The 19,438-nt window shown below is 32.3% G+C and overlaps 4 protein-coding genes across 4 annotated transcripts; 1 reads left to right on the top strand and 3 right to left on the bottom strand.

Annotated features, from left to right (window-relative positions):
- Positions 1-2,384: 2,384 nt before the first annotated feature.
- LOC124930747 (cyclin-D3-1-like) lies at positions 2,385-4,013 on the bottom strand. Its single transcript, XM_047471097.1, has 3 exons — positions 3,111-4,013; positions 2,883-3,019; positions 2,385-2,804 (listed from the first exon to the last, which is right to left on the bottom strand). The coding sequence occupies exons 1-3, from the start codon at positions 3,850-3,852 to the stop codon at positions 2,565-2,567; spliced, it is 1,119 nt and encodes a 372-aa protein (XP_047327053.1). The 5' UTR covers positions 3,853-4,013; the 3' UTR covers positions 2,385-2,564.
- A 4,638-nt stretch (positions 4,014-8,651) lies between these two features.
- On the bottom strand, positions 8,652-9,817 carry LOC124931924 (protein IRX15-LIKE-like). Its single transcript, XM_047472507.1, has one exon. It carries the CDS (start codon positions 9,789-9,791, stop codon positions 8,871-8,873), a length of 921 nt encoding a protein of 306 aa, XP_047328463.1. The 5' UTR covers positions 9,792-9,817; the 3' UTR covers positions 8,652-8,870.
- A 1,045-nt stretch (positions 9,818-10,862) lies between these two features.
- Positions 10,863-14,695, top strand: LOC124928722 (polyadenylate-binding protein 2-like). The gene is made up of 8 exons (XM_047468970.1): positions 10,863-11,447; positions 11,989-12,107; positions 12,221-12,877; positions 13,193-13,270; positions 13,348-13,437; positions 13,517-13,873; positions 13,957-14,157; positions 14,243-14,695. Exons 1-8 carry the CDS (start codon positions 11,216-11,218, stop codon positions 14,483-14,485), a joined length of 1,977 nt encoding a protein of 658 aa, XP_047324926.1. The 5' UTR covers positions 10,863-11,215; the 3' UTR covers positions 14,486-14,695.
- Positions 14,696-15,203: 508 nt separating this feature from the next.
- LOC124929481 (U-box domain-containing protein 26-like) lies at positions 15,204-16,658 on the bottom strand. Its single transcript, XM_047469853.1, has one exon. It carries the CDS (start codon positions 16,604-16,606, stop codon positions 15,359-15,361), a length of 1,248 nt encoding a protein of 415 aa, XP_047325809.1. The 5' UTR covers positions 16,607-16,658; the 3' UTR covers positions 15,204-15,358.
- Positions 16,659-19,438: the final 2,780 nt, after the last annotated feature.

Genomic DNA, 19,438 nt, shown 5'->3' with positions numbered 1-19,438 from the left:
TACCTTATAAATTATTTTAATAAAAAAAATAAAAATAAATATCCACTTATTCAAAATCTTCATCCATCGTTAGCATGCGCGCATGAGATGGTCTCATTTAGCATTGTTGGTCAAAATTGAAAATTTTCTTTAGTATATCATATATATATTAATCGGTATTATTTTTCCCAAAAAAAAAAAAAAATTAATTGGTAATTTGGTATTATCTAGTATCTACACTCAAAGTCATTATTAAGTCTATCTAATTCTTCCAGTACGTATAAACAACTTTCAATGTTGTCACTATCCTCCAAATTTCCACACAAAACAATTGGAGTTTTAGTGCAAATGTTTTCTTTTATGTCTTGAAATTTTGTTTTAATATATATCTTAGAGACTTTTCTTGCACCAATATTAGTAACTTTTTCCCACAAATTATTGTTGAATATATGTATAGTGCACACATTTTTCTTTTGTGTTTTACTTATTGGATTCTTAGTCAATTACTATATCTTTATAAGTTATTTTTGAGTTTGTCATATCATCAAAGTCAACTCAAAATTAATACTACCTTCTTCTAATGACTCATTATGTTTTCATCTTTCAATGTCATGTTTGTATTGTTCTATTTAAATTACTCTCATCATTTTTATACATAAACTATTTTCAAATATATATATATATATATATATATATATATATATATATATATATATATAATAGCTATTTGTTTGCATTCTCTCTCTATATATATTTCGATTCCAATGACAACAAATAAAATAATTAGTATTTGAATTGATATGTCATGAACTAATTACTTTCTTCTTATAATTAATTCCAATGCATTAAAGAGAGAGAACTGGCTAGGTTTAATTGTTGAAAGACATGGAAAATAAAAGTTATGGTACTTAGACTTCCTAGTTGGTTGCTTTAGAAACGTGGTATAGAAGAAATGATTGAATTGTTTCTTCTTACATGCAATGCATGGTTTATTCTCTCTATATATATGTTTACCTTTGCTTTTGGTTTAGGGTTTAGTTGGGAATCTTGATACTTTGAAATAGTGACAAAAAGTTGTATATATATATATATAATTATTGGATCGATCCCCTGCCTACGTACTGAATGCAATAAGTAGTACTACTGGTTCTTCTTTCTTTTCTTTTCTTTTCCATTCCTTTCCATTCATTGTATTCAACTTCTTCAAATGATTCAAACCCTAAACCCTAAAAACTGAGGACTATAGTGCTGCTGCTGCTATAATGCTAAGGCCAATATGTTGTCATGGGTCCCCGCCCGGCAGTGTCAAAGGATATCATCAGCTTAACTTTACTTTTACTTTTACTTTTACTTTACTTTACAACTGGTGCTAATATATATATATATATATATATATATGCAACCTTTTTTATTTTACCATTTTACCTTTTACTTTTCACACACACATATATATATATCTATATATACTACTTCTTTTTCCATCCCCATCCATCAATATTAACTCATGAACAGACAGACAAATAATTAAGAACCTGTACTCTATTGTATTGACCTAGCTAGCTAGTTAGGTCTTGGATTATTTCTGTTAATATATATTATCATAATATTATATATTTATATATAATTTATTTGAAATCATGTTATTTAAGCTCTATTGATTGGAAACCGATAGATTAATTTCTGGAATGTTTAAACCTTATCATGGATCGGTTGAGTGTCTAAAGTCTATATAAATAATATAAGATTGGAATCAAACTAAGACTTTTACTGATTAGTCCTCTCCTCCAACCTTAAAGGGAAGAAAAATAAAAAAGAGAGAGAATGAATTGAGGAGAACACCAGACAAGACATGTACCATAATTCCCAAAGATTTTGTCTCCTTTCCCTTTTCCCCCATAGCTAATTACCTTTTTACCCCCATATATATTGACTCTTCAATTTCATTACCTTATCTTTTTTTAATACATTCTAATATCCTCCCATATATATATATATATATATATATATATATATATATATATATATATATATATATATATATATATATATATATATATATATGATAGATTGGGTTATATTATTAAGATATAAGTTATGAACAAACAGACATAACAAAATTGATATAGTTTTGTCACTTTCAATTTCACCTCTAGCTTGTTTGGTTGAGAGTTATTTGAAAACAAAATTTAAGTTAGGAAATCAAAATCAAAACCAGCTCTCTAGTACTCAAGATTCAAGAATATGATGAATATAATAACAATTAATTACAAGATAGAGAAAATTTGTAAGCAATAGCCATGGCATTTATGTAGAAGCAGAAATGCAGATATTCCTCATTAATTATCCCCTCTCTCTCTCTCTCTCTCTCAATATATATATATCTGCAACAACACCTGCGCCCCTTCTTTCTGTATGCCAAACTGAACAGACTGGATGATTGAACAACTCGTGCGCCATAATAACATTAATCATAACCATAATCATCATAATAATAATAATAATTAAGCTTCTCAAACAACTACCTAGAGAGTTTTCCATTGTTCAGACAGACAGAGAGATTAATTAAATTGAGATTGATTCCTTAATTACTTGTTCTTTCTCTTCTTAACGAATGGAACTGATGATGATGATGAATCAACAACTGCTTCCCATGAATCATTAGAGTTATCATCACAAGTTACAACAGCTGCATCAATTACCCCATTTGGGCTTGCTGGTAGTACTATATGTTCTTGTTGTTCTTCATAATCATGCTTCCGCTTCTTCTGCAACAAGTTTGACTGCAATATTGTCCTTATCAACTCCCAACAATCATTCACTTCATCCTGTAATTTTCAGCTATCAAATACCATTCAAATGGAGGAATTGGAATTGGATCTACACAATATAAACATGCACTATACCTGGCTGATCTTGAGAACACCGGCCAGAAGCTGTTCTTGATATTCAACTGCCTTCCACGGCTCAAATTGATCATGAATAACCTCTAGCATTGTCGCAGCAGCCAATACAGATGGCTTATAACTCAAAGATTTCCAATCTACAAAATCAGAATGGCTAGTATTCTTCAGAACTCTCAATTAATTTAATGATTTTGGAAAGTAAATTAATATAAAGAAGCTTTTACATACCAGAAACAACGGAGACAAGAAGGCGCTCGCATCGTCTGCGAAAATCCCATTGTAGACCATTCTGCAACCACAATCTCCTCATTATGTGATCAAGAAAAGAGAATGGAGTCACGGGATTCATCCTCCATTGAAGAGTGGACAGAACCAAAAGCTCCATTTTCAGCACAGTTTTCGCATCAAATAAGAACTCTGCATCTCCCACCTGGAGATCTAAGAGAAATGGCACTTGGGTCTCTTCAACTTTTGCAGCTAGAGAAAGGCAAGCTACAGCAACAAGCTGCGTCATCCATGGGTTCTCCTCTCTTTGAAACTGGAGGCCCAGAAGAAACCTATTTAGATAATTAATGGAGAGAATGGTAGTAAGTGGTGTAAATCCATAATGACCAACTACTTTAAGAATCCATTCAATAGCTTCTCCTCGTCCAAGAATGAAATCTGGGTCCGAACCATTATTGATGTGGTCAGTCTCCACCTCTTTTGAGAAGAGATAGACAAGCTCTTCATCTTCCCAAAACAAATCATGTTGCGAAACAGAGGAGGATAGATCTTTTTCTCCCTCTACTATTACATTTACATTTACACCTTCTCCTTCTTCTTCCTCCCATTTCCCTTCTTCTTCACAATACAGAGTGTCGCACAAGAAAGATTGGGCCTGCTGTTCTGTCTGAGAATGCTCATATAGTTGTATTGCCATCTTCTTCCTAGAAGAAGCAGCTGGAGTACTGTCTTGTTCATCATGCATAAGAGAAAAGAAAAGTGGACCTCATTCTCACACAAACCATACCTCTCTATCTCTTTCTCTTTCTCTCTAAAAAGGGATTGAAAGAAAGAAAGAAAGACTCACTATCCTCAAAAACAGAATGAAAAAGAAGGAGATTTTATCAGAGTGGGTTTCACGCTTGTCCTTTCTTTACATATATATATAAGTAGAGAGGGATAACGTTGATATACTCACAATTGGCTAGGACGATCTTTCTCTTTCTCTTTTTCTTTTGTAATTTTTTTCTATTTTTATGCTTTCGGTGGTGTGTATCTCGCCGGTCAGAAATGTAAATGACTCACACACCCCAAGAACAAAACCCTAATAAGAAAACGACCTCTTATTTGTAGAGTCCAAATTAGAGACACTAGCATCAATTATTTAAGTAAATTAATAAAAGAAGAGAGAGAGATGTGCATCGATTTTCCGACAAAATATCTACAAAAAGAGACAGAGTGATAAAGAGAGTTTTGTATGTGTTTTAGAGAATTACCCTTTCAGTAATTACCCATTTCCCGTTCTTCTATCTCCCTGCATTCCAACTTTTGCATAAGAATTAATGGTAAGAAGAATCCAAAATTCATTTAAAATTTGTAAGTCTTACTTGGTATTTGGGAATAAAGACAATTCATTTATAATAGTTTGTCACAATCCAACCTGCATCCAGTTGTATTCCTGATATCATGTGGAAAAGCTAGCTAATTGAAAGTGAGAGATGACAACCCCATAATCCAAGTGAAAAAACACATCAAGTGAGACAAATATAGGATTTGTGCCTAAACAAATCAAATATTAATGCGTATAGATTTGTGAATCATCAACTTTAGCCAGCAGATAAATCCATACGTTAAGTCTCTTTGTATTTATTTGTATTGGGGGGGCATATGTCAGAAACTACAATTTTTAATATGGGTCCAGGTCAAATAGTTCTCAATTGTGGAATTAAAAATCAATGGAGCAGTTATGTATTTTGAAACTTAGAGAGATGTTTCCTACTTTTTAATACACCACCAAGAATGAAGCTGAAAGGAATAGCAAAGATTTGCAAATTATGGTATCCAGTGGTGTCTCCACTAATTATATACCCATAGTGGTTGGTGGGGGGAAAGTGATGATAGAAGCCAAACAAACAACAACGCAAATCTCTCAAGAATCATTAAAACTATCATAATGCTCACTCTTTTATATAAACCATCTATAACTAATCATCTTTCTTTCTGACTAAAACTGTTTGTTCTGTAATCTAATTAAAGTCAAACCATCTGTCATCCATTAATTAATTAAGCTTTTGTGATGGAAACTTCATTTTTATCCATGAAAGATGTTGATTAGTTATGGAGTTAGTGGTGATCAGTGATCAGGAAGAGGAGTTACCCAAGTTGTAATTAAAGGTAGCACCGCGGATCCAACTTCTTTTGATGTGCATATATAATTTTCTCCTTTACCTTTTACAAGTTTGGTGCGGCTAGCTAGAATAGGTCTTATGATCTGTACTTGAGAATATGTCTTTCTCTTCCACTATAGCAGAAACTTTTCAATGTCCACAATAATAAGACACTCCACTTTGTCATAGAGAAACAAAACCAAAAACAAAGATATCAAGGGAGAATCAAACGGTCATGATATAAGCTTTACAAAAAGCACAAGATAATATGATAAATCTCGATCTCTACTAGGGCAACTAGTCATTAATGTGCGAATTCTGGATAAACTATTTAACATATGAATCTGTTAGAATTCGCCAATCGTGGTGCAGGAAAGGTCGAGATTATGAATGAACAAAAGACTAACTTAGTTAAAGAGATAATATTACTGACCTCCTCCGCGATTAACTACTCTATCTATCTAGCCGGCGTCGAATGTTTAGACAGATCTGAGGAATTACTCACCATGAGCCAAGCCGAGACGACTATTGAATTTCCAATCGGAGTGTCCAATGCCGCCGATGAGGAAGAACCTATCGGCGGCGATCATGAGAAGCCGGAAGCTGCTAGCTATTTCCTTCTCCCTCCCGCCAAACTTTTATCTTCCCATCATTTTGGTGTTGAAATCGTTCCAAATTATAAATATATTAATTAATTAAACGGTTCAAATCATATATTCAAACGTCTAAATCAAATCAAACCGAAATGATTATTTATTTATGAAAATCAATCCAACTATTTATTTAGATAAAAATATTAAAATATATATAATTTAATTAGAATGGATATCTAACTATTTCTTTTAATAATTAAATTTTCTATTATTTGTAATATAAATTTGTTTTCTAACCAAATATTGAGTAGTTTATATTTGTTTCTCAAAACAAATATTAGCTATAATTTAACAATAATTTGTTGTCTTTGAGATTTTACTTCTCTATGTATAATTTTCTCGAACATGAGTAATATAGCATGTCATGTACAAATAAGATATGTCATAAAATTTGACTGTAATAAAAACACATTGATTCTAAATATGAACTTGAGAAAAATATAATATAAAATGTGTAAATATTTTTTTTTTACTTATTTTTTGGATGAGTTTTTCCCTTTACATTGTGGATCAGTTTTGAAATGCTCAAATTTAATAATAAAATTATAGTCGGCATAATCGATTTGGTTCTTAAAAAATTGGGAAGTCGAAATCGAATATAACATATGACAATTCACAACTTACAATTCTATCTATGAAGAGTACGATTGTTTCCGATAAATTATATGAATTCGAACCAAATACTTTTATGATTTGTATGCGTTAATCTTGAATGTTTTAAATAAAAAATTGATTAGAAAATTTCAAAAATATAATTAAATTTACATTTACTTGAAGATTTCGAAAATAAAAATTAAGTTTTCTTAGATAAAAATCGAGATAACTCGGAACATAATATGAAAAAAATTTAGGGGAAGGTAATTAGGAAACAAGAAAATCATTTATTTTGATAAAAAAAAAATTATAATTTAATATATAATATTTTTAATACATAAATTAAATTTGACAAAATATATAATATATTTAATAAATACAGTAAATTTGGTTAATAATTTAATATATTTAATAAATACAGTAAATTTGATCATTTCTACCTATAAATATAATGTTTTTCCATGCTTTATTTTGACTATGAGCTTGAATAAAAATATAATCAGCTTTAATTTTTTATTTTGTATGTAGTAATCCTTAAACCTGGTTGCTTAATTACTCATTTGAATTATTATTAAAATAATTATTAGTAAGGAATTAATAAAAAAAAACATTTTAGAACAAAACAACATTTTGAATGTAAAACATATCCAAGATCTAATTCTTTTGAAATAATAATAATAGAAAAAAATAGAAAACTAGGACCACTTTCACATTCACCTTATCTACCTAGCATGAATCGAATCAAATCAAATCCTTGTCATTTTTTTTATATTTAATATTTTGTAATGATATAACCATTCTATATAAATGTTTGTTTGAACAAGAATAAGTTTAGCTTCAAATTACACTTTTCATTTTTTTTACAATAAATTCAAAAAATAAAATAAAAAATACTACATACTTTTCCTTTAATCAAACAATTTTTTTCAAATACTTTGTGTTATTGGTGACAATATTTTTCTTGCACCTTCCCGGGGACCGGGTCAATTTAGTCTTAACAAGTAACTATTAGTCTATTTGATAATCACATTTTAATGATTTTAAAATTTATATTTATTATGTTTTTAAAAAATGATGATTTATAAATTAATCTTAATCATGGCTGAAAAAATATTCTTTTTACAAAATAAAATAAAAATTACACAATAATTTGAATTATATATTTATTTTGTAATTTTAAGAAAACAGTAAGACCCTATAATTATTGACTCACTTGAACTTAATTTAAGAATGCTTTGTGCCGGAAGATTGCAAAGTTGAAACTGGACGGCAGGAGGAACAGACCCGAGCGACTAGATCAGACTTCTGTAATTCAATTATATCTAGAAACATGATTTTTTAATAAAATAAAATTTTATATTATAATTAAAAATAATGATTTGAGTTATGGCATAAAAAAACTAACTTTTGCACAAAAGTTCATTATAATTGTTAAGCAATGAAATAAAAATATATATATATTTAAAAAGGATAAATAAATTGAGTCATGGCCTCATGGCACAAGTGACCAAACTTATTACTATGATAACTATTGTACATAGTATGACATAGACTAAAATTGTCCCCATTAAGTACATTTTGAAATCATGTCGAGATTATTCAGGATAAGTATGAAGTTATTAATAAAGTCGTTTTCACTTTTTAAAACAAAAACACAAATAAATCAAATAAGAATTATTCTTGGTTTGAACCAATTATTCCCATTGTTATCACTATATCACTATAGGTTTTGTTGATTTAATTATAAAAAAAAACATATTAGTAATTTAATCCATTAAAACTCAACTAACTTAATTTTTTATTATGAAAAAAATCAAACAAGTTCTTATTGTACACCTTTTTAAGTATTAAAAGATGAAATAAAATAACACAACCAATAAAAAAAATATGAAAATGTGTAATAGTACATTAAACATATGCAAAAGATTCTTTTACTAGTACAATTATATGAATGGTCCATACATAGCAACTTGGTCATTTTGTCATTTTTTTAATCTTAGATATATAATATTTAACATTAAAAATTAATAAATAAGCATTAGATCCAAAGTTTTATATTTATGTGTGTGCCATTATTATCATGTGGACAGGCTTTACAACTAATGTCCACATCCATTATGTTAGTAGAAAATTCAAAATGAATTGCAAAATATGGAAAGTTTCAAACCTAAAACATAATTAAAATTATTGTTTGTTACATAATTAATTATATAAATGAATTAATAAATATATATGTACAAATTATTGTCTTGTGTAATTTGTATTTCGATCACCATCATCATCATCACCGTCAAGATCAAGCTGGCACAATCAGCGACGTTTTCCTTACTTCATCTCTTCGGATGATGATCATCATCTAGGGCAAGTGATCATGAACCCGAGTTCAAACAGAAGCGATTCGAATCGTGATTCATCTTTCCGATGACAAAATGCGCCAACGAACCCTTCGATTCAACAAGATTCTCCTCCGTGCACAAAAACTCCTCCGAGCAAATCCACTCCACCTCCCTATCAAATTCATTCACAAATACATCAACACTCTTTTCGCCGTTCCTTTTACTTCTCGCAAGAACACCCGCCGTGAATATCGCCGACATTCTCCCCGCCGCCTCACCGGAATTAATCCCCCACGGTCCATCCACCAAAATTACATCCCATTCCACGTCGTACACGTAATTAGGAAGATCGTTAATCCCCAATGGACAATCCGAATACAGAAGATTCTGCACCGGACGACACTCGTTTCGAACCTGTTCGTTAACCGATTCGATTAAATCATACATTTCTGTTACCTCAGTTGCGAATTCAACATCGTAAGCCTCGATTTCCGGTTGATTTGACTCGAGGTCGCGAACAAGGTAAGCGTTACTCTCTACGAAAACAGTTCGACCGTTTTTGTTTAGCGAATGCCAGAGAAGAGTTTCTTTGGTTAATCCGAATACGAGGAAATTGCAGTGGGTGATGTTGTTGCATCTGGAAAGGGCGGCGGATATGGATTTGATCTCTCCGGATGACATTTTTCTACGGGAAGATCCGAAGAGGGTGTCGGAGGAGGATGCGGGTTGGGGGAAGATGGGTTTAGATTTGGCGACTGAGGGTAAGGCGATGGTGATTGATGGAGCGAAGCTTGATTTGCGGAGAATCATTAGAGAAGAGAGGAGAAGGAAGACGAAGATTGAACACAAAATGAGAAGTTGAGTCATTTCTCGAATTCCACCTCCATGATTGTCGTCTGATGATGAAGACGACGGGAGGAGATCAACTTCTGCTGGCTTTGAGCTGGTTTTCATTTTTATTCAAGACAGAGAAAACTGGGTTTCTAATTTTCATGGAAGAACCCGTTTATATAGAATTAATTAATTACACGCGTTTCTATTTTTCATATGTTATTTGCAATTTTATTGATAAAATTATGAAATTAAATATAAGTTTTGAACTATTTTGTATTTTTAAAATACACTCATTTTGACTAGCAAAGTTGGTTTGTAGCTAGCTGTAAGGCTGACTGCCAATAGTATTGCAATTCAACACGGAATCGATCTGGAAATTAGGTTTTGTTTTGTTACGTGTTTATCTTTTCATTTTATTTTTTCTTTATTCAATTTTAAACCTTTATTTTTTTCGGTTTATGGGCCATTTTTCAGTTATTCTGTTGTATGTCTTATGTTTGAGCTAATTTTGGATAGTTAATTTCTTTTCTAAAAATAAATAATTTTGTTTTGATATAAATTATTTAAAAAGATTTGGCATGTTTAATTCTACTTATAATTATAATTTTTTTTTGTGTTTAACGTTTGTAGTAATCTGCCACAGTAATTTTGTGTGATAAACTGTTACAAAAAATTATAATATATTTTACAAAATAAGCTGAATTAAAACTACCCATTCTATTATAAAAAAACTGTCATTTAAAAAAATATATATTTATACCTTATTAACCCACTTATCTAATGACTATTTGATGTATAACTAACTAAATGGCTATCCAAATAATCCAAAATGAATCAAGATTTAAGGCCAAGGAATAAATATATTATAGTTGAATTCCAAACCAGACTTAAGAGAGGCGTATTATTAATTAAACTGTGTGTGTGTGAGGTTTTTGTATCACACGAAATGCATGCTCCAGCCACGATAGAGAAGAGTGATGAATGTGTGTTGATAATAGTTGGGCCTCCATCAAGCCCAAAGAGAAGAAAAAGGCCCAAGAGACAAAAGAGCTAAATTTCCGATTTGGCTGCCAGCTGGCAATTCATAGTCCTTTAACAACATATATGAAAAGTGAAGGATGATCTAACGGCGTAGATTTCGCATGGGTTGTCGTTCTTGTAAGAAAGGAAAGGAAAGGAAAGGAAAGGAAAGGAAAGGAAGGGGGGAATACCTAAAACCAAAACTTGATACCAACTATATATTCCTCAAACCTTCAATCCTCGCCGTCTTTTGCAGTGGCTTCTCGCCGACCTCTCTTTCCCTCTCTTCTCAAATCCCTTCTCCCCGGCGTCATCTCTGCCGCCGGCGGTGTTTCTCCCCTTTCCTTCGTCGGTCATCCCGCTATCTGCCCCCCTTATTTCCTATCCCTAACTATCCGCAAAACCAAAAACAACTAAAAAAAACTTCAATCTTCTTTCTTCCTCTTTCTCCCCCCGTCCCTTATATCTGCTAGATCTTAAAACCCTAAAAAATCGAAAACAAATTTCTTCAGGCTTCGGTTCATATGGCGCAGGTGCAACAGATTCAACCTCAGCCTATCAATGCTTCTGCTTCTGGAAACCAGTTCGTCACGACGTCGTTGTACGTCGGAGACCTCGACCTGAATGTGACTGATTCGCAACTCTATGATGTCTTTAACCAGCTCGGTCAGGTCGTGTCAGTTCGCGTTTGCAGGGACTTGTCCACAAGGCGATCGCTTGGCTACGGTTATGTCAACTTCAGCAATCCGATTGATGGTTTGTAAATTATACTCGATTTATGTCGTTTTACTCTTCCCTGTTTGTTTGTTTGTTTGCATGCTCGATTAGCTTATTAACCTGTATATGGAAAGTCGGCTTCAATTTCCTTTGCAGAGTGAGATAGAAAGAGAGACTGGCCCATATCCGCTATTCAACTTTATTTATCATGTTTCCACTCTGAAAAGCTAACACTTTGCATAAGTTACAACTGATGATTATTTATCTCCTGTGTATGTATGTATGATCAATGATTTTATAGCATTTTATAGCATTCCCTGTTTTGGGATATAGTATTTAAGTTAACAAAAACAATATTCCCTTATTTACACCTCTCTTGCATCTTATAGCCATGGTTGATAAATATGTTGCACTAAAAGAACTCAATGCATTCAGTGGTCCACCACTCAACTTTGCTATTTTTTTACTTGTTTTGGTCACATAAACAAACTATTGAAATCTGTGTTGTTACATTTGAAAGAAGTATACATTGTATTCTGGGTCTCATGTTTTTTCTATAATTCTTTAATGTTGCTTTCAGCTGCGAGGGCCTTGGATCAGCTCAACTTCACTCCTCTAAATGGGAAGCCAATTAGGATAAGTTATTCTCATCGTGATCCTAGCAAGCGCAAGAGTGGATCAGGGAATATATTCATTAAGGTACTTTGTCGCATGTGTGGCGATGTTTCAGTCCTTTATGGTTCCTTTTTGTCTTTAATTTTGGGTCTCATGCATATTAACCAGGCTTAATTTCCCATTCGATGTATCTACAGAATCTGGACAAGGCAATTGACCACAAGGCTCTGCATGATACTTTCTCCTCATTTGGCAATATTCTCTCTTGCAAGGTTGCTACTGACTCCTCTAGCCAGTCTAAAGGTTATGGGTTTGTGCAATATGATACTGAGGAAGCTGCTCAGAAAGCTATTGAGAAACTTAACGGAATGTTACTAAATGATAAGCAAGTTTTTGTAGGGCCCTTTCTTCGGAAGCAAGAAAGGGATTTGGCTCTAGACAAGACGAAATTCACTAACGTCTTTGTGAAGAATTTATCAGAATCCACAACTGATGAAGAACTGACAAAAGTATTTTCCGAATTTGGACAAATTACCAGTGCTGTAGTCATGCGAGATGCTGATGGCACTTCCAAGTGCTTTGGTTTTATCAACTTTGAGGATGCAGATGCTGCTGCTCAAGCTGTTGAGTCTCTTAATGGTAGAAAGATTGATAATAAGGAGTGGTATGTTGGAAAAGCTCTAAAGAAGACTGAAAGGGAACAAGAACTAAAAGTTCGATTGGAGCAAAATGCGAAGGAGGCGGCTGACAAATTTCAAGGAATGAATCTTTACATAAAAAATCTGGATGATACTATTGGGGATGAGAACCTCAAGGAAATGTTCTCTCCTTTTGGTGACATTACTTCATGCAAGGTAGTGATCTAAATTTGAGCCTTGTTTGATCTAGGGTTATTTGAATAATCAAGTCATTGTTTCCAAATAACCTTGTATGATGCAGATTATTATATTTAGGTAAAAAGACATTGGTGGTATTAATATATAATATTTTTTTTTATAAATAGAGTGTTTTGTTTGATGATTTGAACGATGAGTTGATTGTAGATTAGATAGTGTCTTGTTTTAAAATAATCCTCATCAAACTAGACTTTATGCTTGAGCTGTTAATGGAAGTTTTTAATTTAAGGTAACTACGTGATCCTAAAGCTTCCGTTAATTTATCTTGAGCAGGTTATGCGGGATCCTAGTGGTATCAGTAAAGGTTCAGGATTTGTTGCGTTTTCTTCTCCCGATGAGGCCTCTAAAGCTGTAAGTTAATATATTTGATTTCCTAGAGATAAAACTGTCATTGCAAATTACTCAAAACACATTTTGTTGTATATTAGTTAGTGGAGATGAATGGGAAGATGGTTGGGAGCAAACCTCTCTATGTGGCTCATGCACAGAGAAAAGAAGATAGAAAAGCAAGACTGCAGGTATGTATTAGAGGCTTTATCCATGCAAAAAATATAGATAGTAACTTTGTACATTTATCTATATGTAATGTTTTTTCAGGCTCAGTTTTCTCAAATGCGTCCAATCGCAATTGCCCCATCAGTTGTCGGCCCACGGATGCCAATTTATCCTCCTGGCGGTCCAGGTCTTGGACAACAGATATTTTATGGACAAGCTCCTCCTGCCATGATACCTCCTCAACCTGGTTTTGGATATCAGCAGCAACTTGTTCCAGGTATGAGGCCCGGAGGCGGTCCAATGCCCAATTTCTTTATGCCGATGGTTCAGCAGCAGCAGCAGCAAGGACAGCAGCAACAACAGCAAGGTCATCAGCGCCCTGGTGGTATTGGTGGTGGTGGTAGACGTGCAGGAGCTGTTCCATTACAGCAGAACCAACCGCCTATGATGCAGCAACAGGTTTTATAAATTTTATTCTTTAATCTTTAATAAATCTTTTTAAAATTTTCTCCGATAGTAATGGATGGACGTCTCTTCGATAGATGGTTCCAAGAGGACGATATTACTATCCACCTGGACGTGGGCACCACCCTGATGTTTCAATGGGAGGAGGAGGCATGCTTTCTGTTCCGTATGATATGGGTGGATTACCCTTGCGTGATTCTGGAATAATATCTCAGCCTCTTCCTATTGGGGCTCTTGCATCTGCCCTTGCTAATGCTTCTCATGCAGAACAGAGGACTGTAAGTTTCTTTTTTTTTAATCTCTTAACAGAATGATTGTTATTTTGTTGTTAATATTCTCTTCCTGAATGGTTGGTGTGTGCAGATGCTGGGTGAAAATCTGTACCCGGTTGTGGAAAACCTGGAGCCAGAGAATGCGGCTAAGGTAACAGGAATGCTGTTGGAGATGGATCAGCCTGAGGTTTTACACTTGTTGGAGTCCCCTGAAGCACTCAAGGCCAAGGTTGCTGAAGCTATGGAAGTCCTGAGGAATGTTCAGCAGCAAGGAACCAATTCTCCAGCTGACCAGTTAGCTTCATTGTCTTTGAATGATTCCATTGTTTCTTGAGCCAAATAGTTGGTTTTCTAATTCAGAACTTTTATTGGTTTATTTGAATCTTTGACTGGTGCTACTGTTTTGAGTTTGTTTGTTTGTGCTACCTTTTCTACTTATGCTTGGGCTTAAACAAAATACTGTCATTGCTCTTAGCAGATGTTTGGTTTGGTGCAAATTGCTGTCTTTGTTTTTTGATTAACAAAATACAGAGCTTTGGTTTGATATGTGTGCTTGTTTGAATTGTTTTTGAATAATTTTACTATTACATTTCATGAAATATTACTGTTTTAATTTTATTATTCAAATTCAATTGGTTGAAGATGAGGATTCTAAACTTCAAACCAATTGATTGGTACTCAGCTTGCTACTTTTTCTATAGAGATTTTATTTTGATTTTACAAAATATATTCACTTTTTTATAGATTATTTTATATTTTACATAAATAAAGTAATTTATTTATTATTAGATTTTAGAAAAGTTTTATACTTAATTATATATAAATAATAATAATATATTATTAAAGATAATTTGTTTCTATCTCTAAGTAGTTAGCTATAGGAATTCTTAAAAGATTAAGAATTTTATTTAAAACGTCTAAAATTGAAGATTACCATTAAAGTAGAATGAAATTGTAACTTGTGTGAGAGATTGGACAATTTAAAATTTTATACAAAATAAAATTTATTATATATGGATAAAAATGAAAACAAAATAGGCAAAATGCAATTGAATGAAATCCTCTATTTACTATTTTCCATTAATCACCAAAATAAAATGCTACAAAAATTTTCTGAACATTTGTTTTTTTCTTTCGTTGATCTTTTGTAAATTGTAAGCCAAACTTGTGACTATAATAAATGTTTTTTTCTATATATATATTTTTTTTAATAAAGAACAATGTCACTATAACCCAACTTGTCGGAATTGATCGCCGGTAAAACATCCCGGACCAACTTTAACAGCATCTGCGCCTTCCTCTTCGCCCTTTCAGTACGATCGCTCTGCACCAAAAGCAGCAGTTGCGTCCATACACCGGCAACCACCGCCTCTCTCCTGCAAGTCTCCGACGCCGAGCAGAGCGACAGCAATGCTCCGGCGGCGTACTCCGTTGCCCTGTCCGATATCTTCAATATAATCTTCACCAATATCGGCACCGTCAAATCCTGATTCGCAAAAGCAGAGCATCCTGTCGGTAGCCGACAGAGAAGCTCGACCGTTGCAAGCGCTCTCTCGGCGTCGCATTTCTCAAGATCAGGCAATCGGCCGATAATAGCTTCCGCAGCTCCGGCCGCCACCGCCTTGAGTCGGTGCTGCTTAACAAGGCACAAAGCGAAAACAGTTTTGATTCCGATTTTAACTGCACGCGGATGCGCCTCGGGTGAATTGAGAATTCCGATTACTCCTCTGTAAATCTCGTCGGCTTTACATATTTCCGCACGGACCTCCGACGATCCAGTCCCGGCGACGACTGCCTCGATCATAGCGGCTGAGTTAACTCTGACCTCGAAATTCGAATGGAACAGAAGCGAGATGAGGAAGGCGATTCGATCCGGATCGGCGGCGACATAACCGCAATCTAACTCGCTTAGCGGAAGATACGTAGCTAGAATCGCCATCGAATCATGAATCAACTCGGACGATTCATCGAAACCCCCAATATTATCGAAAACAATAGATAAAAGAATCTCCCGCGCGCTGAGAGCAGAGATAACCGTCCGATTCTTGTCCGATTCCCGAGCGAGTCCTTTGAGTCGGCGAATCGCCGATAGTCGAGAAGCGAAAGAATTCAATCCGTTTGAAACTTGGGTAAGTAAGGATCGAACCGTGTGCGGTTCAACCGGCTGTTTTGGAGTCGGAATCCGGCGAACCCCAAATGAACGGTTGGCTACGCACCATTCCTGGATGAGCCGGCGAAGGGTGTGATTAGGGATGAGGGTTAAGTCGGATATAGGTGAACCGGTAACCGGACATGTCGTGTTACCGGTGGCGAACCATGAATCTATGCCGTAACGGTCGTATGTCTGACCGGTACAGACAGTAACCGGATCTTGCATTAGGTCAAGAGAGATTGGACATCTGAAATGGTATGGAATTTGTACTCCCAAATCAATCAATTTGGTAGCAGAAGGCATAAATAAATAATCTTTTTGTTCTTTGTATATGAATGAGTTCAAGAGTTCTTCTTTCTTCAAATGTGTTGAAATTGGTTTGTGTTTTATAAGATGATTTGGTGAGTGGTGTACGAGGGGACCCGCACGTGTGGTGTTAAGATGTTAACCGTGGTTAAGAAAGAGTATGTTGGTCAAAATGAAAGAGAAGGTGGGTCCCATATAAACAAGTGTTTGTGCATATATCAAGCTGTCAATTGCTTCTACTCCACTATTTTTAGATTCATCATTCTGTTCCTTGCATTTCTGAGTTGTCCCATTGACTCTCTTTTTCCCTTGCCAAATATTTTATTCTTTTAGCATATTTGTTTCATGTGGCCTTATTTTTATTTTACTTTTAAGAAATGAGATCCACTCTTATTTATCACAACTATTTTGAAAGTATTTTACTTGATATGTTAATATTGTTTTTTGTTGTGTATTATATAACTACAATAATGTGTGTACGTTGGAACTTGTTTAAATATTAGCCTAATTTGAGTTAAAATAATTATAAACTTCCAAAATATAATGCATGGGCAGTTTTAATACATTATTGGGTCCTTGTAGTTGTTTAATTGTGTGTTTTTTTTTTTAAAGAAAGTAAGTGTTTGTATCTTGATTTTAATTAATTTTAGGATAATTTTTTTTTTGCTTTTAGTTATAAGAAAATTGAGTTAAGTTACATTTGCACTTAGACAAACATAAAAATATATTTAGAGTATGATACAATAAATAAATTTACCCTTGATAAAAAAAGTTGCAGATATATATTAATAATTAGATTGTGATTGCTAATAACATGACATATTAAATAATAATAGAATTACAAAAAAGACTGTGCCCCTATTTTTGACTTCACCGGGTAAATAAATTCCCAGCGTTGTACCTGCACGGTTGACTGGTCTTCTCTTCTTATCTGTTAGCTGTCCACTTTTCTTTTTCTTTTTTTTTTTCAAGTTTTTTTCTTTTACTTTCACAAACACACGTTCTATACGCGCATAATTTTAGCAGGTTAATCGGGTAGAATGTAAACGGGTCACCCTGCCATATACATGGTGTTCCTATATTTTAGGGTACAAACGACCATATATAATAAACAAAATAAGCACAATTTGAATGGGTTGATCTTTTGACATATGAGTAGGGTTGAATTTACATAGAGTGATATTTTATCAAAAAATAATGGAAAAAAGCTCACTTACACGTATGTACTTGTACAATTAATTCACTTAGACGTATGTACTAATAAAAGATCATTTAAACATATGTACTATCAAAAATTGGCTATTTAGCCTCTTTTAATAACCATGGTTAACTTTTATTTTTAAATTTATATATTTATTAATTAAATATTAATATATTTTCTCTCTCCTTCTTTTTCATTAATTAAACTAGGTAATTTATTTTATCATTAAATTTTTTATTATTTTAATATTAATTTCTCTTTTATATTTCATCTTCTTTTTTTTATTAGTTTTTATTTCTTATATTTCTTAAATTCTCAATTTTTTAAAAAAAAATTAACAACTTATTTATGAATTTTATTATTTATGAATTTTATGTTTTAATGTAATATTTTTTTGAAAGGTTTTTCTTATTTAATTTAATATAACAAAAATGAAAAAGAGTTTTTTTTTATTTACTTTAATATAAATAAAAATTAAATTAATAAATTTTTATTTAATTTTTATTCACGACTTATATTAATAGTAAAATGCTTGTTTGGTCTAGATTATTACTTTTTTAGTGTTTGATGAATGAGTTTTTATTATTATTTAATTCTTAATTCTTAATTAATTTATTTTTGTGTTAAAAGATTTTTATTGTTGAAAGAATTTTCATTGTTATATTCAATTATTGGGAATCAAACAATTTTAAAATAATTAATAATTAATGTGAATATAAAAAAAAAATATATAAAAAAGAAAAAATATAGAGTTAAAATAATTAATGATGAATGTTCATATATATATATATATAAAATAAACTTAAAATAATCGATCATAAATATTCATACATAAATATTAAAAAATTATAATAAAAATAAAAATTGAAGGTTAATTTATTAGTAATAAATGAAATAATAAATGAAAAAGAAAGAGAGAGAAAATATATTAATATTTAATTAATAAATATATAAATTTAAAAATAAAAGTTAACTATGGTTACTAAAAGAGGCTAAATGAGCCAATTTTTTATAGTTCGTACGTTTAAATAACCTTTTATTAGTACATACGTTTAAGTGAGCTAATTGTACAAGTACATACGTCTAAGTGAATTTTTTTCCAAAAATAATAATATTAAATATAAGTTTTTAATTTTTTTTAATATAATTCGATTTGTTTATCTAATTATTAAAATAATCGATTAATTATAAGTTTTTAAAAAGATTTAATATAATTTGATTTGTTTATCTAATTATTAAAAATAAAATTAAGTTAATTATAAATTTTTTTTAAGTCCAATTATGAATTTCTGTATCCGTTCCTACATATTACATCGAGCACACAGGTCTCATGTCGGGTTGGCTTTAGGTGAGGCTAATTAGATAATAACTAGTTAAACTAATTATGATTGTCCGATACTTTGCCTCATCCCGGCCTTGACTAAATTTGAATCTCAAAACCAACTTGATATGATTGTACTCCTTATTATGATGTTTTCACCTATACTTAAATTCAAATTTTATAAAAACAAAATAAATATATTTATTCATTAATTAAATAATTAAAATAAAATAATAATAATCAAACAAGCTTTTAATAATAGAGTTGTTAAATTGTTTGGTAGTGAGAAAATTTAAGTTTATTTACG

Source organism: Impatiens glandulifera, chromosome 3 (assembly GCF_907164915.1).
Source record: "Impatiens glandulifera chromosome 3, dImpGla2.1, whole genome shotgun sequence".
In the NCBI taxonomy this organism is placed as follows: Eukaryota; Viridiplantae; Streptophyta; class Magnoliopsida; order Ericales; family Balsaminaceae; genus Impatiens; species Impatiens glandulifera.
Note: the sequence above shows the minus strand (reverse complement) of the source record. Positions and strands in the feature narration are given on the sequence as shown.

What these genes read in the sequence shown, in the direction of transcription:
- LOC124930747 (XM_047471097.1), bottom strand. Translation starts at nt 3,852, where the DNA reads ATGCATGATGAACAAGACAGTACTCCAGCTGCTTCTTCTAGGAAGAAG. An exon ending in TCTTGTCTCCGTTGTTTCTG is followed by an intron (nt 3,020 to 3,110) that starts GTATGTAAAAGC and finishes CTGATTTTGTAG; the next exon opens with ATTGGAAATCTTTGAGTTAT. An exon ending in GTGTTCTCAAGATCAGCCAG is followed by an intron (nt 2,805 to 2,882) that starts GTATAGTGCATG and finishes TGAAAATTACAG; the next exon opens with GATGAAGTGAATGATTGTTG.
- LOC124931924 (XM_047472507.1), bottom strand. Translation starts at nt 9,791, where the DNA reads ATGAAAACCAGCTCAAAGCCAGCAGAAGTTGATCTCCTCCCGTCGTCT.
- LOC124928722 (XM_047468970.1), top strand. Translation starts at nt 11,216, where the DNA reads ATGGCGCAGGTGCAACAGATTCAACCTCAGCCTATCAATGCTTCTGCT. An exon ending in CAGGGAATATATTCATTAAG is followed by an intron (nt 12,108 to 12,220) that starts GTACTTTGTCGC and finishes ATGTATCTACAG; the next exon opens with AATCTGGACAAGGCAATTGA. An exon ending in CGCCTATGATGCAGCAACAG is followed by an intron (nt 13,874 to 13,956) that starts GTTTTATAAATT and finishes TCTCTTCGATAG; the next exon opens with ATGGTTCCAAGAGGACGATA.
- LOC124929481 (XM_047469853.1), bottom strand. Translation starts at nt 16,606, where the DNA reads ATGCCTTCTGCTACCAAATTGATTGATTTGGGAGTACAAATTCCATAC.